Genomic DNA, 25,038 nt, shown 5'->3' with positions numbered 1-25,038 from the left:
ATTGGTCACTCAAGTCTATTTTGCCCATTAGGAAAAAACATGAAGAGAGAGAACGCAAACCACATTGAATATAGAGACAACAAGTAGTTCAAACAAATACATTAAACGAAATTCAACTTTTGTCTCACAATACATAATAGAAAACATCACACAATTTAAGCAGACAAACAGTTCAGATATACTTGACAGTGGCCTCCAGAGACGCTTAGAGTAAATAAAACATAATCAAACGTCATACCATTAAGATATGACTGGACAAACTCACTCTCTAGAAAATAAAAGACAGGGAGGCAATAAAAGAAGCATGAAATCCCATTAGATTCACGCACAAACTCCTTTGCTAGGTCCGACAGAAAGGAGGCTCAAATGCGTTTGGAAATGGGCATCTCCTCCCCAGTGTGGGAATGAAGGAGATCAAAAAGCTGACGGGTCTGTTATTAAACAAAAAACATTATGTTCCGCAAATCAGAGTGCAGATCATAAAATTTTTGTTCAAATGAGGCACGTGAAGAAGATGACGACGACGAAGCTGCATTGGATGAAGTTGTAGACCTAGGAGAGTTCATCTCCATAAGCACCTCTTGGAACATCCTTCCCCTGTAGGCAACAAGGTCTGCATAGTAAACTGGTGGAACAAGTGAAACAGGTTTAGTGCATCGCGCAAAAGTGAAGCACATGTGGTATATAAGCGTTTGTAAGCTGTCAGAAGTGAAACCATTCTCATCCCATAGAACATGATAGTGAGTTGGCTTGCTAGTACCCAACTGTCCATAGTGGCTGCAAAGATAGAAGTCAAAATCAGATGGATGAACAATTTTTGTATCCACAACAGTACCCGGAAGCACATTTCCACTGCCGACTGCAGGAAATAGTCGTGTATGGTGTCTCTTCTGAGCCACAACAAGAGTGATTGCTGGTCGATAGTGACTCTCATATATAGTGTTCGCCAAATCAGACAACTCTTGGTTGAGTACCATATCAAACTGACTCTCACTCACACCATCACGGAAAACAACAATTCTGTTTGGTTTAACCGAGTTGAGTCGAGCATAAGTATCAACTAGGTCTTTACACATTTGTCCAAAGTTTAGAATCTTCTCAGTCCTGTGGTCCTGAGGACGAACTCTAGCGGCATATCTATTAGCAGCTGGCCAGTTGATGGTGGCAACAACAGCTGCTATGGATGGACATTTGTCATCATTCCTGGCACCAGGATGATTAACATCAGCTCCAATGAACATGACATTGTCCACACTTGTGAAATTAGGGAGACTTTCCATAAGTTCCATATTGCTGCCTCCAAGTTTTGCGTTAATCTTCATACAGAGGTTACTAAAAAATTGATCCTGTCTCTTGTTGGCATTAGAAGACAAGCAACACTGGGTTACAATGCCAATTTTTGTCTCAGAGACCCATTTAAGATATTTGTACCCATTGTGCTTTGATTCCATAACACAAACTATCATTTGAAGTTTACCCTTGTTTTTCTGGCGAGCTTCATCAACCACATCTTTGAGGAGTTCTTCAACCTTATCAACGTCAGAGAGTACATTCATACCACTGGAACGTATTACGACAGGTCCTTCACTCTTCATACCCAAATTTCTGCACCGATCTATCAATCCGTTAACAAATTGATCAACTTGTAGACTTAAGTTGGATCTAGAGGGGGTAAAATCTATCAAAGCCCATCGTTGAAGCGCTTTGCCTTCCGCCACATATTTCCCAACAAGGTTCCACTGGCATTTTTCTTTATTATTGATATAAAGTGGACGTTGACCGCCTATCTTCAAAACAGGGACAGGAAGAATACGACCCGTAATACTGATCATGTCATCATCAACTTCAATCTCAAAATTACGGGTGATAGCCCTGCAATAATCAAGTGAAAATTAGAAAGAAAAAAATATTGTAACAAAGATGCTAATTACATTTATCAGTATATCATCTATAAGTTCATGATGGCATTGAATAAATTAACGATTCAAACTCAATAATTTATGACATGTCTAAGCAAGTAAAGAAACCCAGACAGAAGATTACAAATGAAATAACTAAACACGAGCGAAACATAGATTAACATAATCACAAGTTTCTGATTATAGTTTTTAACACAAGTGTATCAATATCCACCTTTACATTATGATATGTATATATAATGAAACAAGAATACAACCCATAGAAGATCAAAATTTTATTTTCTTTTTGTCCGAAACCTTGGCATATATCTAAATTGTATCCCTCCCGCGGAGAGCTAATGAAAAACAAAAAACAAAAAGATAATTTTTGTTTTTTAACAGTTTGGGGAATGAAAGCTGAACTTCTCTTTGTTCTCCCCGAAAGCGCCATTGGGTGATTCGGATGAGATCCAAGATCCAACTTTCTATTCATTCATGGGATCCGGGGGACCACCACGGCTCCTCTCTTCTCGAGAATCCATAAACTGACCGCCAAGAAGAACTTCAAGAGGAAGCATCAAAATCTCAGAAGAAAACACAAGATACAAAAGAAATTTAAGGAATTCACATACCCGCACGGTCCATCTTGAGCCAGTACCATGTTACGTATTGTCTCCCTTCTCTCTGGGGGATCAGGTAGTGATTTCTTCCTCAAAACCCGGGATGTATTCATATCCAAACGATCCGTAGGAAACCGTTGTTCCCTAACCAATTCACAGAATTCCATCGGGACATAGTTTTTCTTTTTACCTTTTCCAATATCTAATGAAGGAATATCCTCGAGCTCAATCTCCACCTGATATTTTTCCCTGAAGTAGTCAACAAGATGAACCTTCCTTTTGTGGCCTTCTGTATCTTCAAAATGAAAAGTAAGTTCACTAGTCTTGTCTCGAGTTAGAGTCTTAATAACAAACTTCTGCTTGTTACGACGATGATTTACTCTGACTTTCAAACCAGTCAATACATCAGTTGCAGCTTGCCTTTTACTCCTGAAAATTTCTTTGAGAGGTACTCCAAAAAACAACTCCAGAAACTTCACCACTGGAATTGGGTTCGGGAGTGCCAAGACTGAGTAATCTAAGCACAACGCAAGCCCTTCAGATGTAGGCTTTAGGCTCTGCTGAAAACCTGTATGTGCAGCAACCCCGAGACCAAAGTCTTCGTAAGGCACATTAGAGTAGAAACAACGACCTACAGAAATCCTGCACCTTTTAGGATTTTCTTTCATAACCAACTCCATTCCTTGTAGTATATTACTAGGATTACCCAAGAAGTTCCCACCCAAATACTCGTTCAGGTTGCCAAGATTTAATTCAGTAGCAAACTTGATGGTAAAGTCATACGAGCGCCCGTCATCAGAGCAGTTCACGGTGAAACACTTATTAGGAAGTGGAACAGCACTGAAAATGCTCTTCATACCGTCATATGCAGTTTTATCTATGGGAAATTCCTCAGGCATATCCTTACACAACTTTTCTCTTATCCTACGGAGATCAGACTTGTCTGTTACCGTCTTTCCAGTTCGATTCCCATCAACCTTCTCTTGAACATCCACATCATAATGCATTATGATAGTCTCGGGATTAAATGTAACATGAAAGTGATTAGCGAACAGCCTAATTGACTGGCCAGACTTGTTTCCAGCATCAGGTCGTGGCTTTGGCACACGTTTATTCTCGGAACTTTCTGGATCCGTAGTATTCAGGGTCCCCAGAAGAACTGGAACATCTGCCCACACAAATACAGTGCATTTTAAAATTTTGTACTTGTGCAGACATAAAATGAAAGAACATACCATGTAAGAAAGAATCAATTATAACATAAAATGTTATTTGCAGAAAACTAGTGAGCTACAAAGAACAATCATTTCCATCTGATAAAGAATCTTAAAGTCAAACCTTCACAACCAATGGATTTCTAACTTCTGTTGGTTCTCACACACACACACACACACAAAGGCTTTAGTCACACAAAAACTGATGAGTAGTTATTTAAAACAGGATGACCAATGTAGCTGAAGAACAAAGCCAAATCCACAACAATCAAGTACCATCACTAAAAATAGTTTAGTTTTCTACATGAAAGCAGAGATAGCAAGATATCAAGGTTCTAAAGAGGGAAAAGAAAATACAGGTCTGCTTCATAAGAAGAAACTTGCAGGTGGAAATTATTTATTTTAAACCAAAAACAAAACAAAAATAGATAATATACAGAAACCAATGAATTTCAACTTTTAACCAAAGAGGTTACACGCTAGTTCAACATATTTTACCTCTGAAAACAACTTTAATTTCTTTTTTTCTTTGATAAAAAATATTCAGTTCAATGTTAAATCAAACAATACTTACAGCTTCAGATATAGACATAACAGAGGTTTAAAGCTATCAATTATCATGACTATCAAAACGTCTAACTCACAGAAAATTACCCTGTTTCCGTGGCTGCTGCAGTGGTGGTGGCCGTGCCGAAACAGTACCAACTCCGCCACTACTAACCTGCTTCTGCTTGTTTCCACCACCATGTAGCAGCGACGGTGGCCGGAGCCAAACATTACTAACTCCGCCGCCACTACCCTGTTTCTGTGGCTGCTGCGGTAGTGATGGCCGAGCCGAAACAGTACCAACTCCACCGCTACTAACCTGCTGTTGCTCGTTTCCACCACCATGTTGCTGCAGAGAAGTACCAACGCCGCCGCCACTGCCGTGTTGCAAAGGTGGACGGGACCAAACAGTACTCGGAACGCTACTGCTCTTTTTCTGTGGTAGCGCTGGCCAAGCAGTGCTTGCAACGTCACTACCCTGTTGCTGTGCAGCCTTTGCTAGCGTTGGCCAAGCAGTGCTTGGGTCGTCAGTACCCTGTTGCTGTTGTGGCCGTGGCGAAGCAGTACCACGACCAGGTTGGCTGACCAGAGTACCACCACGACCCGGACTCTGACTAACTGGATAGTTCTGATTGTCCGGATCCAATGGCCTTGGCTGGTTCCCCCATTGCTGTGGAGACTGAAATGGTGGTTGGTTACAGGAAGATGAACCCATCTGAGGCTCACCACGGCCTTGGCCTTGTCCCTGTTCGTAGTAACCACGACCACGACCTCGACCACGGTAACCTCCACCACGTTGGTACTTTCCACGGTCCATTTGCTGCTAACTTGAGTAAGCTAAGAGAGAAAGAAAACTAGCAACTGTAAATTCTTCTAATTTTTTGTGTTGAGAATGATGATGAAAAATTGAGGGAGGCGCTAAAATAAAAAGACAGAAAGACTCTATATCGTAGACGCTAAATGACGAAAAAGGAATTTGGAAAAGTGAGACGATAAAATTCATGCATGCAATTGACCTTTTAATCCTATAATATTTGTTAAATAAATAAGAAGATGACGACAAAATATTATTGTGTTTCTTGTCTTCCAATCTTTTGGGGTTGAGGGTAGTTTTGGTATTTAATCTGGATCAGTGGCCAAGGAAAAGGTGGTTATTGGTGAAGAAATACGATTACGACGTACTGAACTTGTCAGTGACTGTTGAACCTGGAACGGAAAAAGAATCCTACATATAAACAATAGTGGACAAAATATCATGAATTATCCATTCCTTCGTCGTCTCATTTAAATTTATTGTTAAGTACTATCGAAAAATCTAATTACGTTTAGTATGATCGTATTGTTCTTCTATTTTATTTTATACTTTATATATTTCTAATAATTTTATTTCGTATCTTACTTTTTTATTGATTTATTATTTAAATTATTATTATGCAACATTACGTAAATTAAAACAATACAATATAATAATACACTACAAAACAATATATAGCGATCATCCAAAGAGTGTTAGAATAATTAAAATAAATACTCAGGTAGTATGACTTTGTTGGAATACACCAGCACGATGTATTTCGGTATTCATTTCTTATTTATAAATTTCAAAATATACCTATTTAAAATTTTTATTTATTTATTTTAATCAAATGTTTGAATTAGATTTGATGTCTATTTTTTATTATTATTATTAATAATACAATTTAAGTGGGAAATTTGTTTTATAATGAAATTACGACATAAGAGAGTTTACTAAAATCATTTTAGATAATTGGTGTTTATCAAATATGGACTAATGTTAAATGGAATAAGAACACCTAAAAGAGGAAGAACCATTGCAGCGTAATAAAAAGGGATAATTGCACTTGGGATCCCTAAGTTATTGCTAAATTAAGATTTTAATCCTTTTTTATTCTTTTGCTAAGCAAATTTAATTTTTAATAAATTAAAAAGATTTGTGTTTTGACCCTTTTATACCGGATATATTACATACTTAGATTTTATTTATTTTTTTTAACTTTATTGTCATCCAGTATGGAGTATAATTTGACATATATGGGTTAATTAAATGGTTTAACAATTAATATTTCATTAATTTTTTTTATGATTGAAGATTAAAGGAATTAAAAGTACACATTTCAACTAATTGAATATTTAAGATTGTTAATTAAATATTATAAATATCAAAATTAAAAAATTATCGAACTCTAGAAACTAAAAGGTGTGAATTCCCCTAATTAAAATATTTGCTTCAATTATGTCATTCTAGAAGGGGAGCCTTGGAGTAACTGATAAAATTGTTGCCATGTGACAGAAGGTCACGGGTTCAAGCCTTGGAAACAGCGTCTGACAGAAATGCAAGGTAAGGATGCGTACAATAGACCCTTGTGGTCGGGCCCTTCCCCGAACCCTGCGCATAGCTTTAGTGCACCGAGCTGCCCTTTTTATGCCATTCTAATTCTTTCCAATTATTTCTCTTCAAAGTTTATTTCAAATAAGTACTTATTTATATAATAACGTCAAAACTTCAAAATGATTAGAAGTATTAAATGAGATTACACCATCTAAATTGGATATATACGTGATTTATTCGTTTGTTGACTTTGCAATTTGCATTTCTTGTGAAACGAAGGCGATAATTTGGTGAAGTAAAAAAGACAAACATCAAAGGATGGCTTGATGTTCAAAACATGTAATGAAAGATATGAAAGCTTTCAAAAATGATTTACTTGCACTTAAATGTATTTAGACAAAATATAAAATAAAAGTTTTAAGTACCTGAAAAAGGAATTTTGATTGTCTGTCCTCGTTGATAAATTTTTCACTTTTTTCTGGAAATTATTTCACTTTATTTCCGGAATGACGTCTGTCCATGAAAATAATTATTTAAAGAATTAATTTATTTGAAATTTTTAAAGTTGGAATTTGAGTTGGTGTGGAAGGTTATGTTTTGACGATAGCCTTTTGTCATGACCCGCCACTTGATTATGAAGACGGAGGAAAGATCTAGAGTCTTGGAGAGGTTAATAGAAGGCTCTAGAATGTCCAAGAGAATTCTTGAAGAAGGTAGAAGAACCTAGAGTCTTGAAGAGGTTAGTGGAAGACTCTAGATTCTTGTAGAAGCTTATAGAGAAGTCTTGAAAGATTTGGAATTCTCTAGAGTGTGTGGAGAGTTATAGAGTAGGGACTTCTTTGTAAATACGGAATTACTTGTATAGTAAATTTTATTTACACTTAGGCCCCTTAAGAATAGTATAAATAGAGGGGGCATTCATTTGTAGAAAATCATCAAGCAATCAAACATTCTTCCAAAAGCAATACAAAAGACTTATTCATAAAAACTCTCTTGTCTTTCTTACAATCTAGCGTTCCCTTAGCGACCTAGTCTTAAAGGCTTATTTGAGCTTACAAGATCGTGAAAGATTCGTGAGTAAGTTGTCAAGTGTCGCACGAAAGTCTTAGTGTGAAGTCTAAGTCCGTGACACTTTGCTGCTAACACATAAAATTTGAATCTGTTTTTTTTAAAATATAAAATATTATTCGAACATGAAATATAATTTAAATAAGGTTATTTCATGAAAATAAAAAAAGTAGAATTTATTTGAAAATAACATAAATTAAAAAATAAAAAAGTGAATTTATAAAATTTTGAGTGTTTCAAATTTCAAATACAACTTCAAATTATATTTGGAAATTTCATGGTTAAACGTAGGTGATTGTGTTACATACTAGAAGGACCCAAAGCAAGAGTTTTTGCCTTCAATACATAACTATGTCTATTAATGATTTAATAAAATGCATAACTTTTGATAAATATCAACTTTCTATTATGATTAATAAATGAGATGATTTAAAAGACTTTTCTCCAAATTTTGCTCTTTAACACTCACTATATTTGTTCTATTCTAAAAAAAAAAGAGAGATATTTACCCTTGAGTGTGTAATTTGTAGTCACGGAATCATTAGTGTAACTCTCTTTACTTGTTCATACGTTTTGCAGGGCAGAACAGATTTCTTCTCCTCTGTTTCATTATTGGTGTGTACTGACTTGTTCTTTTCTCTTATATTAACCTTTAATTCATATTCTAAAGAGGAAGTATTTCAAATTTCTTTGTTGTGAGATTTTTTTTCATATGTAGGACTCTACTTCAAAACCTCTAGATGAGGGTGAAAAGATTTTATTCATCTACCACGATGTTGTTATTAATAAATATGACATATTTATCTAATATAATTATGTATTAGTGTAAAAATATTTTAAAAAATAATCTAATAGAGTAAAATTGTATATGAGATATTTAACAAAAAATATGAAACGAAAAACTCTTATTTGACCAGATCTTCTAAGGTAACTTACCTTGTTTTTAAGGTTATAAAACCACTTTGCTTCTTTCTTTTTTTTGGATGTTACAAGTTAAAACTCTTTACCCATCCTCATACAAGCATTTCGAAGTATATTTTTTTTTTACTTGAATGGTGTCCTATCAGTTGTGTAAACATGTGTTTGTTAAATTGATATAAGATTATAATAAGGTCCATCAAGTCTATTTTCGCAGTAGCCCCATAAGGAAAACGACAAAGATAGAGAATGCAACCACGATGAATGACTAATAGAGAGACATCAAAATAGCACAAAAACAAATACATTAAACGAAATTCAACTTTTGTCTCGCAATACATAGTAAAAAAACATCACACAATTCAAGCACACACGCAATTCAGACAAACTTGGCAGTAGCCTACAGAGACCCCAAAGTAAATAAAACATAATCAAACGTCAAACCATCAATAGACAAACTCACTCCCTAGAAAAGTGAGCATCATAGAAAATAAAACACGGCACGGCGAAATCCCATTAGATTCACGCACAAACTCCTTTGCTAGGTCCGACAGAAAGGAGGTTCAAATGCGTTTGGAAATGGGCATTTCCAAAATGTAGACAACCATCTCCTCCCCAGTGTGGGAATGGTGAAGGAGATCAAAAAGCTGACGAGTCTGTCATCAAACAAAAAACATTATGTTCTGCAAATCAGGGTGCAAATCATAAAATCTTTGTTCAAATGAAGCAGTTGGAGAAGATGATGATGACGACGAAGAAGCTGCATAGGATGAAGTTGTAGACCTAGGAGAGTTCATCTCCATAAGCACCTCTTGGAACATCCGTCCTCTGTAGGCAACAAGGTCTGCATAGTAAACTGGTGGAACAAGTGAAACAGGTTTGGTGCACCGCGCAAAAGTGAAGCACATGTTGTATATAAGCTTTTGTAAGCGGTCAGAATTGAAACCATTCTCATCCCATAGAACATGGTAGTGAGTTGGCTTGCTAGTACCCAACCCACCAAAATGGCTGCAAAGATAGAAGTCAAAATCAGTTGGATGAACAATTATTGTATCCACAACAGTACCCGGAGGCACATTGGCAGGGCCACCCTCAGGAAATAGGCGTGTATGGTGTCTCTTCTGAGCCACAACAAGAGTGATTGCCGGTTGATAGTGACTGTCGTATATAGCCTTCGCCAAATCAAGCAACTCTTCGTTGAGTACCATATCGAACTGACCCTCACTCACACCATCACGGAAAACAACAATTCTGTTTGGTTTAACCTTGTTGAGTCGAGCATAAGTATTAACTAGATCTGCACACATGCTTCCAAAATTTAGAATTTTCTCAGTCCTGTGGTCCTGAGGACAAACTCTAGCGGCATATCTATTAGCAGCTGGCCAGTTGACAGTGGCAACAACAGCTGCTATGGATGGACATGTCTCATTCCTCGCAGCAGGATGATTAACATCAGCTCCAATGAACATGACATTGTCTTCACTTCCGAAATTAGGGAGTCTTTCCATAAGTTCCATATTGCTGCCTCCAAGTTTTGCATTAATCTTCATACAGAGGTTTGCAAGATATTGATCCTGTCCCTTGTTGGCATTAGAAGACAAGCAACACTGGGTTACAACGCCAATTTTTGTCTCAGATACCCATTTAAGATATTTGTACCCATTATGCTTTGATGCCATAACGCAAACTATCATTTGAAGTTTACCCTTGTTTTTCTGGCGAGCTTCATCAACCACAACATTGAGGAGATCTTCAACCTTACCAACTGCAGAGAGTGCATTCATGTTACTGAAATGTTTTACGACAGGTTCTTCCATATTAATACTCAATTTTTTGCACCGATCTTTCAATCTGAAGACAAATTCATCAACTCGTAGCCTAAAGAAGGAGTTGCGTTCCTGGGAGCTAAAATCTATCAAAGCCCATCGTTGAAGCGCCTTGCCTTCCACCACAGATTTCCCAACAAGGTTCCACTGGCATTTATCATTCACAGGAAGTCGACTTTGACCACCTAGCTTCAAATCAGGGGGAGGAAGAATACGACCCGAAACACGGGTCATGTTCATATCAACTCCAATCTCAAAATTACGGGTGACAGCCCTGCAATAATCAATTGAAATTTAGAAGTAAAAAAGAAAGTCTGTAACAAAAGATGCTAATAGCATATATCAGTATATCATCAACAAATTCATGATGCAAACAACAACATACCCAATGAGATCCCACAAGTGGAGCCTGTGGAGGGTAAGAGTGTTCGCAAACCTTACCATTACCTCGTGGAGGTAGAGAGACTGTTTCCGAGATACCCTCGACTCAAATGAAAACAGCAAGAAGAACAAGTCCTTAAAATCTAGAACAGACCCAACTAGCAAGACAGCCATAGGAAGAGCCCAAAAGGCAGCTTACTATAAAATACCATTCAAAGTCTAATGATAGTGTCTAAACAGAGAAGAGATTGCTAAGTAGAAAACGTAGAAATTTCGGAGAAAATAGAACAATAAGCCAATAAAATCACAAACATACAGAAACCCAAAAGCTTTCTCATCAGAAACAGCAAAAAAAAAAAAAATCAAACCCCACAAATTAATCAACAAAAATCACTCAAACAAAAGCAGCACTGACTGATTCATCAGCTTAAAAACTCAAATCCACCCCAAAAAAAATTGTTTTAGAAAATAAATAAAAAATCTTGAGTTTCTGTGAACATAGTTCAGCAGAAACCCAAAAGTTCCCTCATCAAGCACAACAAAAAAAAATAAAAAATAAACAAACCCACAAATTATTCGACCCAAATCACTCCAGCTAAAGCAGCATTGACCGTTTCACAAGTAGATAGAAAACACAAAATCCACAAAAGTACTCAAGACAGCAGTCAATAAACAAACCCACAAATTATTCGACCCAAATCACTCCAGCTAAAGCAGCATTGACCGTTTCACAAGTAGATAGAAAACACAAAATCCACAAAAGTACTCAAGACAGCAGTCAAAATTTTGTTATAAGAAGTATACCTTCTGCTCAAAAGAGGCAGATGAAGCACGAAAATCAAGAACAAAACCCTAATGGAACATGAGAAAAGAAGGGAGGAAGAGAATGACAATTTTATGAGAGTGGACTGAGAAAAAAGAGTATTTAGTGATACAAATTCATGATGTCATTGGATAAATGGACGAATCAAACTCAATGATTTATGAAACGTCTAAGCAAGTAAAGAAACCCAATAAGATTACAAAATTACCTGTGCACAAATGATATGACTAAACACAAGCAAACCATAGATTAAAATGGTCAGAAGTTTCAGAATATAAATTTGTAACATAAGTGTATCACTATCCGGCTGTACTTTATGAAATGTCTAAGCAATGAAAGAAACCCAACACAAGAATACAACCCATAGAATCGCCATGATTAAAAGTTCAACAAGAGGATAACTGACCACAGCTCTGTAACACGTGTATCAAAAACCACACATTTCTAGTCGGAAAGAAGAAATTCAAGAGGAAGCATCAAATCTCAGATGAAAACACTTAAGATAGAAAAGAAATTTAAGGAATTCACATACCCGCACGGCCCATCTTCAGCCCGTACCATTTCACATATTGTCTCCCTTCTATGTTGGGGTCGAGCTAGTGATAGGTTCTTCAAAAACAAGGCTGTGTCCTTATCCAAGTCTTCCTTTGGATACCGTTGTCCCTCAACCAAGACACAAAATTCCATCGGGACATAGTTTTTCTTATTACCTTTTCCAATATCTAATGAAGGAAAATCCTTGAACCTAATCTCCCGCTGATATTTATCCCTGAAGTAGTCAACAAGGAAAACATCCCTTGGGGGATCTCTGCCTTCTGGATCTTCAAGGGGAAAAGTAATTTCACGAGTCTTGCAGTCAGTTAGCTGCTTAATAAGAAACTTCTGGCTGGTACGACGATGAATTACTCTGACTTTCAAACCAACCAATGCAACCTTTGCAGCTCGAATATTTTTCCTGAAAGTAATTTCGTTAGGTTCTCCTAAATATTCCCTCAGAAAGTCTAGCACTGGCATTGGTTTCCGGAGTGCCAAGACAGAGTAATCTAAGCACAACGCAAGCCCTCCAGTTGTAGGCTTTAGGCTCTGCTGAAAACCTCTATATGCAGCAACCCCAAAACCGAAGTCATGCTCAGCCAGGTGCTCATTAGAGTAGAAAGAACGACCTACAGAAACCCTGCACCTAGAAGGATTTTCTTTCATAACCAAATCCATTCCTTGTAGTATATCACGAGGAATATACGAAAGGTTTCCACTCAAATATTCTTTCAGCTTGCAAAGTTTTAATTCAGCAACAAGCTTGATAGTAACGCCATACGAGCGCCCGTTAGCATCATCCCCGTCGGAGCAGTTCACAGTGAAACACCCAGTAGGTAGTTGAACAGCACTGAAAATGTTCTTCTTACCGTCATATGCAGTTTTATCTATGGGAAATCGGGTAGGGTCATCCGCACACAACTTTTCTCTTATCATATGGAGAACAGCATTGTTTGTTAACTTCTTCACAGGCCGATTCTCACCAGCCTTCTGTTGAATATCCACATCATAATGCATAATGGTAGTCTGGGGATTAAATCTAACAGGAAAATGATTAGCAAGCAGCCCAATTGACTTGACAGAAATTTTTCCAGTATCAGGTCGTGCAACAGGTACACGTTTTTCCTTGTAACTTTCTGGAGGAGATGATGGACTTTGTTCTGTAATTTTCAGGGACCCCAGATCAACTTGAACAGGATCTGCCAACAAAAATACAGTGCACTTTAACATTCTTGTACTTATGCAGACATAAAATGAAAGAACGTACCATGTAAGAATGAATCAATTATGACATAAAATGTTATTTGCAGAAAACTAGTGAGCTACAAAAAACAATCATTTCCATCTGATAAAGAATCTTAAAGTCAAACCATCACAACTAATGGATTTCTAACTTCTGTTGGTTCTCTCTCACACACACAAATGCTTTAGTCATACAAAAAGAAGACTCAAAGCTGATGAGTACTTATTTAAAACAGTATGACCAATGTAGCGCTGAAGAACAAAGCCAAATCTCCAACAACCAAATACCATCACTCAAAATAGTTTAGGTTTCTAAATGAAAATAGACAGCAAGATATCAAGCTTCTCCCAAGATATCCAGGTCTGCTTCATAAGATGCACTTGCATATGAAAATTATTTATTTTAAACAAAAAAACAAAACAAAACAAAAATAGATGTTTCATATCATATATATTATTCATTCATTATTCATATTAAAAGTGGAAATCTCAAAAATACAAAGTTGGATTACCATTTTATCTCTTCTACTAAACCAAAATGTTATGAAATATCTAATTAAATAATATTAAATAATAATGATATCATACTATATTTAATTATATACTATATACTAAATTCTAAAAGTGGGAAGGTGTTAAAGTCAAAAGTTGAATTCTGAATTTTTTTGTTAAATAACCATCAATGTTGTGATCTTCTTGTACGTTTTTTTTTGTTTTGGCCTTTGTATAATCTTTTGTAACAAATTTCATATATTCTTGAGGTCTTTGAATTTATTGTTAATTTAATTTTAAGAACAATTATTATTTTTCAACCTTTGATATTCCTTGAATTGGAAGAAGAAGAATCCCTACGATCATCAAATTTATTAATTAGATTTTAATAGCTTTTAAATAACCTCTAATTTTTTTTGATAACCGAGAAATTCGTTTGTGGCCCACCCTTTGGACCAACCATTGCCTACTAAACTCGATGGATAAAGGGCCAGCCCCTCTACCTTTCTCCACTTAAATACCAGGCTTCGTGTTGCATGGTGTGGAGCTTGAACCTGTTATCTAAGCCACAAATCCTCCACCCTTTGCCACTTGAACCAGGCCCTGGGGCTAAATAACCTCCATTTAAGTGAATGGTTTATTTATTTTTTTCATATAAAGTCTTCAGATCGGATCATTTTAATCTGTGTTAGTAACTGATTAGATAGAAAATAGAATCTGTTACATTTTCACTTCCTCCTTTACAAAATTCTTCTGAAAATTGAATTTATCTATTCTTTTTCTTCGTTATTAGTTTTATATATTCTCTTTCACAACTCATACTATCTAATTAGCTAATCAATTATTTTTCTTAATATTCAGAACTTTTATGCTTTTCAAATTTATAACCTCCAGCTATTTAATTTAAAACTTTAAGATATCTTTTGATATTCTTCCATTGTTATCTATATAAATGATCTTTTTAGTTTCATGAATGAATGACCTGCCCAAGGTTATCATTTTCATTCCACATTCAAAATAATGAAGTGCTTATATCAATCATTATGTACTATTTGATTCATGCTTTAATTTAATTCAATGAAAAAGACTTTTGAATTTAATTGGCTATGAGAGAAGATGTCGGCGAGAAGTTGTATTGATTCATATTTCTTTTTTCATCTATATTATTATGATTTAAGTCTTAAGAGGGATGTGTGTATTTTAATTTTTTGTATTAGATTTCTTTAATTTAATTTTCTATCAATTTATGATTATCATAAGTATGTATTTTTATTTAGCTGAAATTAGTCATTTGTGATCTTATTGCAAGTTTGCTAACTACTCACCAAAATTCAAAATTTATAGTCTTTTTTAAATTCAAAAAATGGGGGTGGGGAAGGAGAAATGTGAGAAGGGATTACAATGCGGGTAATCGAACCCTCACCAACAAGGTAAAAGTTCGGATAGTCAACCAACTAAGCTACTATATTTTCAATCAGTTGCTTAAAAGGAATTAATTTTAAACACTGCAATACACCCCTCATTTGGTATTTCTTATAACACTTTTAAATATTTATTTGTAATTGTTGCATTTTATTACTCATTACATGCATGTTTTCGTAAAAATTTTATCATTCTAAGGGATTTATAAAGTATTACATGGGGCACACGTGCCAGAAACTAGTAGTGTGCATACATACATATATATATATAAAAGCCTCTAAAAACAATTTTTTTTTCTATTGCTTTGATAAAAAGATTCAATTCAATGTTAGATAAAACCATACTTAAAGCTTCAGAGACACAATACGGGTTTAAGGCTATGATGAGTTCATGACTATCAAAACGTGTAACTCATAGAAAAACTTGACATTTTAGAACAAATACTTGCAAGTCAAATCATCTCACAATTCTATTAGATTTGGTTTTATTATATTTGAATTTCTTTTAAATTCAAAAAAGAAAAGTTCAATATAACCAATTTTTCCCGTTACACATATTAACTTGCAGTAGACAATTAGTATGATATAAAGAAAATAGATTGTAATAAGAACGTTGTAATAATAAGGAAGCAAGGTATAAGTTAATACCAGAAGATTGAGGAGGAGGAGGACGATCCACAACCTGCTGCTGCTGGCTTCCACCACCGTGTTGCTGCGGCGGTGGCCGGACCCAAGCACTAGCAGCCCCGCCGCCACTACCCTGTTGCTGCGGCTGCTGCGGTGGTGGCCTGGCCCAAGCATTGCTTGGGACGCCACTACCCTGTTCTGGTAGCCGTGGCCAAGTAGGACCACCACCACCACGTTGGACTGGTTGGTTGACCCAAGTACCACCACCACCCGGATTCTGACCCGGCTGATTTTGCGGAGCCCCACGAAACTGATACTGACCCGATGGCCTTGGCTGATTTCCCCATTGCTGTGGATGCTGAAATGATGGTTGATTAGATGAACCCATCTGGGGCCCACCCCTTCCACCACCGGTCTGGGGTCCACCCCTACCACTTCCGATCTGGGCCTCACCCCTTCCACCACCACCACTACGGCCTTGTCCTTGGCCACGATCACGGTAACCTCCACCCCTGCCGGCTTTATCGCCGCCACCACGTCGGTAGTTCCCACGGTCCATTTTCTAACTTCAGTAAGAGCTTTTACTTGTTGTATCAAATGTTGAGTGAAGTACGAGAATGTAGTTGTGGAGGTTATAAAAAGAGGACCGAAAACCGCGTATACAAGAGTAGATGCTAAGGAAAGTTAAATGACGGAAAAGGGCTGTACTTTAATCGAAAAGAAAGGAATAAATGGTAAAGACTTGGATAAGTGGGGTCTTGTGGAAAATAAGGAATGATCTTGATTATTCCAGAAGGATCGATAAAATTAGGGAAAGTGTATTGAAACATAATGAGAAAGTGAGAGGAAATGACGGAAAAATTAATGCAATTCACCTTTTAATCCTATGTGGTTTGTTAAGGGGAGTGTCATAAGAACATGGGCGACAAAATAGGACAACAAGTTCTCCAATGTCTCGTCAAACGCTATCATAATATATATGAGGTTAATGAGAATTAAATTTAATTGATGTAATTTATTTATATTTTCATTTTATTAGAAGATTTTTTCATCAAAAAAAGATATATTTTTAAAATTTTAAGACAACCAAACAATTTGAATATTTTCTTAATAAAAGTCCAAACTTGCCGTCATAAAAGTGATAAAGAGGTAAGAATTTGTTTACACAGAATATTTTGGGTTGAGGATAGTTTGGGTATTTAATCAATTGGATGGAGTAGTGGGCAAGGAAAAGAAGCTTATTGGTGAAAAGATTCAACTACTACGTACAGGACTTGTCATTGACTTGGAAGTAGATGTAAGAACAACTCAGAAGCATGTTTGGATTGACTTGAGGTTTATAAGGAAAAAAAATGTTATAAGTTAAAATTTATAATTTATAATTTATTTTTATTATTCTAATTCAAAAATAAGTTTTATAAATAATTTTTTATTTTATTCTAATACGATAAAATTATTTAAGAATTATTTTAATCTAAAAACACCTAAAATAAGACAATTCAAAAATGTTCAACTGCTGCAGCATAAAAAAAGAAGGATAATTGCACTTGGGATTCCTAAGTTATTGCTAATTAATATTTTAATCTTTTCTTATTCTTTCTCAAGCGAATTTAATTTTTGATTAATTAAAAAAAGGAATAACTACATAATTATATATATTTCACTACCATATATATTATTATTATCTATACTTTTAAAATATTATATATCATACCACTAATTAAGAGTTTTCTATCATATATTGAGGAAGATACATTTAGATACATGTTTTTTTGCAACTAGATATACTAAGACAAAGAGAGAGGCGAGCGAGATTTGTTTTGTATCTCAGATACCTGTGAATCATAGTAGATACATACAAGAGTGGTGAGCGAGATGGGAAAAAAACGGGAGAGGTGAGCGAGTTATGTATCCCAAATACATGTAAATCCACTTGAATACAATGTATTCTGAACAAATTAAATCTATTTTTGACCCCATGTATCCCGAGATACCTCTGGATGTATCTGAACGTATATTGATGCATCAAAATTTGGTAAGATACGTAATAGTGTATCTAAGTAATTAATTCCTAAATTAGTGAATTTACGTAAGTTTCCATTTAAAAAGTATGTGTCTTGACCCCTTTATATTGGATATATTATATATTTAGCTTTTTAAAAAACTTTATTGTCATCGAGTACGGAGTAAGAGTATAATTTGACATATTATGGATTAATTAAATGGTTTAATAATTAATATTTCATTAGATTTTTTATTATGCAAGATTAGAGGGATCAAAAAGTACACATCTCAATTACTTAAAGGTTAAAACTGTTAATCTAATATTACAAAAATATTACAATTAAAAACATTATTGTATTGTAGAAACTAAAAGGTGTGAATTCCCCTAATTAAAATTTTTGCTTCAATTTTGACGTACTAATTGTTTTTTAAATACTTCTCTTCACAATTTATTTCAAATAAGTACACTTCTATATATACGTCAAAACTTCAAAATGAACACAACTTTTAGAGGAGATTACACCATCTTAATTGGATATATACTTGATTTATTGATTTGTTCACTTTGCAATTTGCATTTCTTTTGAAACTGAGGGGAAAATTTGATAAAGTAAAAAGGCCAAAACATGTAATTAAGGAAATAAAAGCTTTCAAAAATATTTCACTTGTACTTAAATTTATTTAGACAAAATATGAAATAAAAATTTAAGTACCTGAAAAGGAATTTTTTAATTGCTTATCCACGCTGATAAATAATTCTTAAAGTAAAATTTTCTCGTAAATACAAAAGTTCATGGGGTGACTATTTTATAGAGCGGAAGAGCATTGGCTTCTCATTGCAATTAAAATTGGAGTACTATAGTTACTTTCCCTCCATATGGAGAAACCCTTGAGTCATTTTATTTTCTTAAATTTATTTTTTATTTTCCCCTCAATTTTCAATACCTATATGGGAATTTCGATTATATTCAGATTGTGCATTGCAAGAACGATTTTCGAGGTGACTCTCCCAATAGAATTTTCTCCATATTCAGAGCTCGAACCAAGACCTCTAGTTAAGGATAGATCAGTCCTGTCACTGCACTATAACCATGTTGGTTTTAATTCATATTCTAAATAGGATGTATTGTAAGTTTCTTTCCATATTAATTCGGGCAAGAATTTTATTTTATAGTCATAACTAGCATGCGTACTCGTGTGATACACGGATAATATTAAACTAATATTTTTAATTATTTCATACTAAATGTCTTGTTTGAGTATGTTAAAATTATATAACCTTGAAAAAAAAGTTCAACTATCAATATTATTTCTCAATAACATATGGGGGAAAAAATGTCTACGCTCCACCGGACCTACACCTCCACACACACACCCTCAAAATTTATATTTTTTAAAAAAATAATTCTATTCTCCCCATACCACCACCCCTCCACCCTAATACCCCGAGCTCTAATCCACTTTATACGGAAAAAAATACTCTTGTAATTGTAAAAAACAACAACTTTTATTCTTCATATTTTTTTAATTATATTATTCACAATCTAAAGATATTAGATTGTTAAAATCCCCCCCCCCCTTCTCCTACCTCTAATCAAAATTTATATGAGTGAAAATAATTATGTAATTACAAAAAAAAATTGTGTTTTAATAATTTTTTCTTATTGTATTTTTTTACAATATAAATATTTCTCATTGTCAAAAATAATTTAAAACTTTTATTTTACTTTTCTCCCATATCTTTCGTTTAAAATTTATAAATACAGTAAAACCTCGATAAAGTAATATTCGATAAAGTAATAATCTCGCTAAATGAATATTTTTCTCTGGTTCCGACTTGAGCCAGTTATATTAAAGTAATATTCTCGCTAAATGCATTAGATAATAATTAAAAATAAAGTATTAAAGGCCCGGAATAAATATAAAGTAATAATTACTAGAATACATCAAGAATTTATATATATTTAATCAGACAATATTACTAGACCAACAAATAATTTTTTTAAATATAATTCTATAGTTGATTGTTTTTTCTTTCCACCAAAATTAAAATTAATCTCATCCTTAACTTTTTGAACAGCGAACACAATTTTTGAAATATTTTATTCGTGTTGTACCAAATAGTTTGATAATATAGTCACTGTTTGAAATGTCTCATTTGACGATACATGTGGGACAATGCTACTATCATCTTGTTCAGGCTCATTCTTATCATCATTATTCATTATAGATTGAATAATTTCTTCCTCTGTAGGTGATTCCATAACTGTATCATTCTTGTTAGAGTAGTTCAAAAGATGTTCAACATCCATCACAATTATGTAGGCTAAATTAGAGATGACATCATTTAATTCTTGGATACCTTCATCTAATTCACCAACTTCTTGGATACCTTTATCTAATTCACCAACTTGTGGTTCGGGAACATTGTTTTCTTCCGACCGAATCTTGTAATGCCGAAAATAATTTACAATTGTTATTTCTTTCACATCAAAATTGCAAGTCAAGTTAGAAAAATTAATAACATTCAAAATATTATTTTTTTCAGTATTTGGTGCTTCAATCTCAAGGCCTTGTAGGATATTGAAATAAAGACGACGACGATATTGAGCTTTAAATGCTCGAATAATCAATTTTGTGTCAGAACGTGACACTCGATCCAATTATGCGTCGGGTCCAAATATGTGTCGAAACATGACACCCGATTCAAATTATGTGTCGGAACATGACACCCGATCCAAAGTTACCACAATCACAAATATATTCAATATTTACAATATTTATATCACCAAGAACAAGTTCATCATACAAGCATGCTAGCAAGTGATCATTTCACACATAATTTAGCATGCTTCCCTATTCACATACATACATGCATATCATGAAGCAATTTAACAAGTATATGAAACACATACGGGAAACTAGATCATCACCTCCCTCAAATTCAAGCTTTAACAACCATACAATGCAAAAGCCTTCTTTTTTCGGATTCGTTTTTCTCGTTCTTGGTTTAGAAAACAGTAAATACATATAAAGGATCAACACAATGACCCAACTATCAAGAAACATAACATAATTTCACAGCCTAAGCCAATCATTGATCCTAACCTTACCCTAGGACTAATTTCCACCATAAATTTTCAGTTCAAACCCTCTCTCAATAATTACCACATATACTTTCTAGTTTTTGGGAATCAAAGTATGAATCTAGGGCGTAAAAACCTTACCTTAAGCGTGGAAATCCGTAAAAAATGGTAGAATTCTCCCTAGGTCGCCTCTTGAATTTTTAGAAATTGATTTTGTAGAAAAAAACAGTTTTTGAACTTTTTCACGACTTAAGTCGCTACTGTCCCGTTCTGACGGGAATAATCCCGCTCTAGCATGATATGCTGAAACAGTGAGCTCGGAGTTTATGCTCCAAGCCCCCAATTTACAATATACCCCATCCAAAGATGTATTAAAATTATACCCTTCACGCCAAATTCGATTTCAAGAGTTTTACTTGCCCGAATGCGATTCCGCGAAGCCGTAAATGCTCTGTATGGTCTTGGCTATCAACATATCCAATCAAATTATAGATTTGACCTTCCATCATTCACATGATCGACCTAGATTTCACCTGACTCAGAATTCATCCAAGTCTGGCCTAGGCTCAAATTTTCCTAAGTTACTAACCAAATTTTTCTGACCCAAAATCCTTCTCCATTGACCTATTCCTAACGACGGATACAGGTAGTTACAATTATCCTTGATTTTTTAAAATACATATTTTTTCTTATAAGTTCTATATTTAAATTGAGAGAAATATTTCAAAATCAATAAAATGTTTCATTCCCCTCCCCCTCCCCTCCCTGTTTTCTCTTTTTCCTCATTTATCTTCTTTTCATTTTTTTGTTTGTTATTTTTCTATCTTTTTAATTATTATTTTTTGCTACTATTATTATTAATATTACTATTGCTATTATTATTATTGCTATTACTATTATTATTATTATTATTATTATTATTATTATTGTTATTGTTGTTGTTGTTATTGCTATTATTATCATCATCATTATTATTAATATATAAATTAAATTTATTTAAATTTATTTTACAATATCTAAAATTGATAAGTTTATGAAAAAATAAGAATTTATTTAGAATTCTTCTGCCTACGGATTTCTATTCTTAATTTGATAAAAAAAAATTATTTTTTTAAATGTATTTTCAAATTCGAATACTTAGAATCTTTCAATTCAAAAAATTTATTACAATATTTATTAACTTTGTCTTAAAATTGTCAAGTGGCTTTTCAATAGCTTGCCACTTGGCTTAATCAAATTGCAAATTACTCTCCCTTATTATAGATATAGATAGGATATGTTCAATTTTCTTCTATATTAATTATATTTCTAGTTATATATGTTATCAGCTTTGATTCATTGAATTCAACATTTTTTTACTTTCATGTGGTATTAATATTTTTACTGAGATTTTGACTATCCAAATCAGCGTTGTGAGTTCTTTCCATTATTATTCGGGCAAACTTTATTCATATTCTTATTAGGATATGTTCACTTTTTTTCCATATTAATTATATTTCAAGTTCATGATAGCATTCGTATATTATCCACTTTGATTAATTGAATTTGATATTTTTTTAATTTTTTACGTGATATCCGATATTTTTATCGAGGTTTTGATTATTTGAATTAGCGTTGTGAGATTTCTTTCATATTTAAAACGCAATTCAAGATTTCTAGATAAGAATGAAAAGATCTTGTCCATCTATCACAATTTTTGTTAGAAAATATGACATACTCATCAATAAGAATCATGCATTATTGTAGAAATATTAAAAATAATCTAATAGAGTAAAATTGTAGAAGAGAGATTTAAAAGTAAACGAAACTAATAAATCTTATTTGGCCCAAATCTTCTAAGGTAACTTACCTTATTTGTCCAAATTTTCTAAGGTGCCTTGTCTTATTTTTAAGATTATGAAACCTCTATGCCCTTTTTTTTTTAAAAAAAAAAAGTTACATGAGGATAGTTTTTACTTTGATAGGGCAAAACTTTTTGTTTAGGTGCAGAGCTATCCAATAATTTCCCCGTAAAATCTATATTTGTACTAAGAAATTAAATATAAGTTTATTTAACTATTACGTGTCAAAGAAAACTAGGAAACTGATCATTGAATTTTTTTTAAAAATAGTGTCATATCCTAAAACAACATCCTACTATTGATTTCTTTTGAGACACTTAGAAAAATCTTAAACACAAAAATTGATTTTCAAAAAGGTTAGGTTTCTAACCTTTTATTGTTGAGCTCATAGCTATCGCTTATTTCAAAAAGGTTAGATTTTCAAAAAGTGTACTTAATGATGCAATATCGTTTTCAAAACATGGCAATTTTTTGAGTGCAATTGTAATAATAATGTGAAAAATATATTAAAAATACTAATATTTGTTGTTATATTGAAAAATGGATGAAGTTTAAAGTTAATTTTAACTTTATAGAGAAAAAATTAATTTTACAAAAAAGAAGAGTCGCCACTTAATTTTTTAAAGAAATTAAGAAAACTTAATTTAAAAGACTTTAACAGATTTTTGCCTTAAAAATTAGAGAAAATGGGTAAGGGTTCAAATTTCCACTTTGAGAAGGTGTTAACACTCAAAATGGCCGCTAACGTGCGGTTATCCGACGATTTGAAAAAAATATTTGACTAACTTTGGAAAAATTACTTATAAGGAGTAAAGATAAATATATTTATTTGAGCAGTAAATCAACTTGAAATATTTGAGATAATTTATCAAGAAAATATACTATATTAAATGACTAAGTAAATAAATTTTAAATATGTTCAAAGAGAAGTGGTAGATCTAATGTATTTTAACTAAATTAAAGACGATTAAGACTTTGATTAAATGAGGAAAATCACTTGAGCTATTTAGTAAAATATTAATTTAGAGAAAAGACACTTTAAACTCAATTGATTTGAAAGAGCATCAACTAAAAAATACTTTAAGATAATTTGAAAGAAAATCTCACTTTTTGTTGAAATGTCTAACTAAAAGGAAAATATTTGGACAAAGTTATTTTTGGAGCAAATTAACACAAAAATGGTTTCTCTTTTAAGGAGAGTTCGATTAAGTTAAACCAAACTAAATCAACTTCTACGCAAGTATGAATAAACGTAAATAAATAAATTATTACAACCCAAATTAAATATAAATGAATAAAGAATGAAAATTTGGCCCAACACTTAGTTTCTGTACGCCTGAGCTAAGTTATTGGGTCACCTGCGTTTTGGGCTTTAGGCCCAATTTTACTATATATCACGAATGTATATATATTGTATATCAGTGTATACAATACTATTTTCATGTATATCATACTGTATATACACCATATACAGCCTATTTTTAGCTCCAGCAACCTGTAAATCAACATTTCTTTCCATTTTTTTTGAAGAGGATGACTCAAAAAAGAGGATATTTGGGCCTCCGTGGCTCAATGTCAAAATGCAAATAATAGAGGAAGTCCATATTGGACTCGGATGATGGTTCATACAATAAACAAAGAGGATAAAATTAGTAAATGAATAGAGAGAAAGTAATTGTGATGTGATTCTTATTAGTTGAATAAAAAACACTTAAACGTCTCATTTTAAATGCAATCACTAGGATCTAAAGAAAATCAATATGAAACTTGCATCTAAGGACAAAAATCTCATTAATTCTAATTAATCATGTGTTATACTAAAACTCATTCATGCATAACATTAATAATACAAATATGAACTATTGTCTATTAACAAACAAACATATATACATTATAATTTCACAGTAAATAAAATAGAGACAACACAACTCATGATCCAATTACCACTAAATTCATCTTGATATGGTGGGTACTTGAGGCATAAGAATATAATACAAAAAAAAATATATGTACATATACATAACACTTAAAAGGGGCACATATAAGCATAATAAAATAACATAATGACTAACAACATGCATACATGTAGAAAACAAAAACACTATATAGAAATATATTCAGATAACTAAAGAACATGAAATTAACCT

General features: G+C 33.5%; 2 protein-coding genes across 2 annotated transcripts; both read right to left on the bottom strand.

Moving 5' to 3' along the window:
* Positions 1 to 84: 84 nt before the first annotated feature.
* LOC129873845 (protein argonaute 2-like) lies at positions 85 to 5,597 on the bottom strand. The gene is made up of 3 exons (XM_055949036.1): positions 4,387 to 5,597; positions 2,531 to 3,686; positions 85 to 1,872 (listed from the first exon to the last, which is right to left on the bottom strand). The coding sequence occupies exons 1-3, from the start codon at positions 5,093 to 5,095 to the stop codon at positions 438 to 440; spliced, it is 3,300 nt and encodes a 1,099-aa protein (XP_055805011.1). The 5' UTR covers positions 5,096 to 5,597; the 3' UTR covers positions 85 to 437.
* Positions 5,598 to 8,902: 3,305 nt separating this feature from the next.
* On the bottom strand, positions 8,903 to 16,580 carry LOC129871948 (protein argonaute 2). Its single transcript, XM_055946773.1, has 3 exons — positions 15,982 to 16,580; positions 12,177 to 13,377; positions 8,903 to 10,714 (listed from the first exon to the last, which is right to left on the bottom strand). The coding sequence occupies exons 1-3, from the start codon at positions 16,517 to 16,519 to the stop codon at positions 9,277 to 9,279; spliced, it is 3,177 nt and encodes a 1,058-aa protein (XP_055802748.1). The 5' UTR covers positions 16,520 to 16,580; the 3' UTR covers positions 8,903 to 9,276.
* Between the last annotated feature and the right edge of the window lie 8,458 nt (positions 16,581 to 25,038).

Source organism: Solanum dulcamara, chromosome 11 (assembly GCF_947179165.1).
Source record: "Solanum dulcamara chromosome 11, daSolDulc1.2, whole genome shotgun sequence".
NCBI lineage: Eukaryota > Viridiplantae > Streptophyta > Magnoliopsida > Solanales > Solanaceae > Solanum > Solanum dulcamara.
The sequence above is the reverse complement of the archived record's forward strand: the minus strand, read 5'-3'. Positions and strand labels throughout refer to the sequence as shown.

Coding starts and splice junctions, on each gene's coding strand:
- LOC129873845 (XM_055949036.1), bottom strand. CDS start 5,095: ATGGACCGTGGAAAGTACCAACGTGGTGGAGGTTACCGTGGTCGAGGT. Junction 3,687..4,386: donor GCAGCAGCCACGGAAACAGG/GTAATTTTCTGT, acceptor TTGTGTGGGCAG/ATGTTCCAGTTCTTCTGGGG. Junction 1,873..2,530: donor GCTCAAGATGGACCGTGCGG/GTATGTGAATTC, acceptor TGATTATTGCAG/GGCTATCACCCGTAATTTTG.
- LOC129871948 (XM_055946773.1), bottom strand. CDS start 16,519: ATGGACCGTGGGAACTACCGACGTGGTGGCGGCGATAAAGCCGGCAGG. Junction 13,378..15,981: donor TCCTCCTCCTCAATCTTCTG/GTATTAACTTAT, acceptor TTTTGTTGGCAG/ATCCTGTTCAAGTTGATCTG. Junction 10,715..12,176: donor GCTGAAGATGGGCCGTGCGG/GTATGTGAATTC, acceptor TGATTATTGCAG/GGCTGTCACCCGTAATTTTG.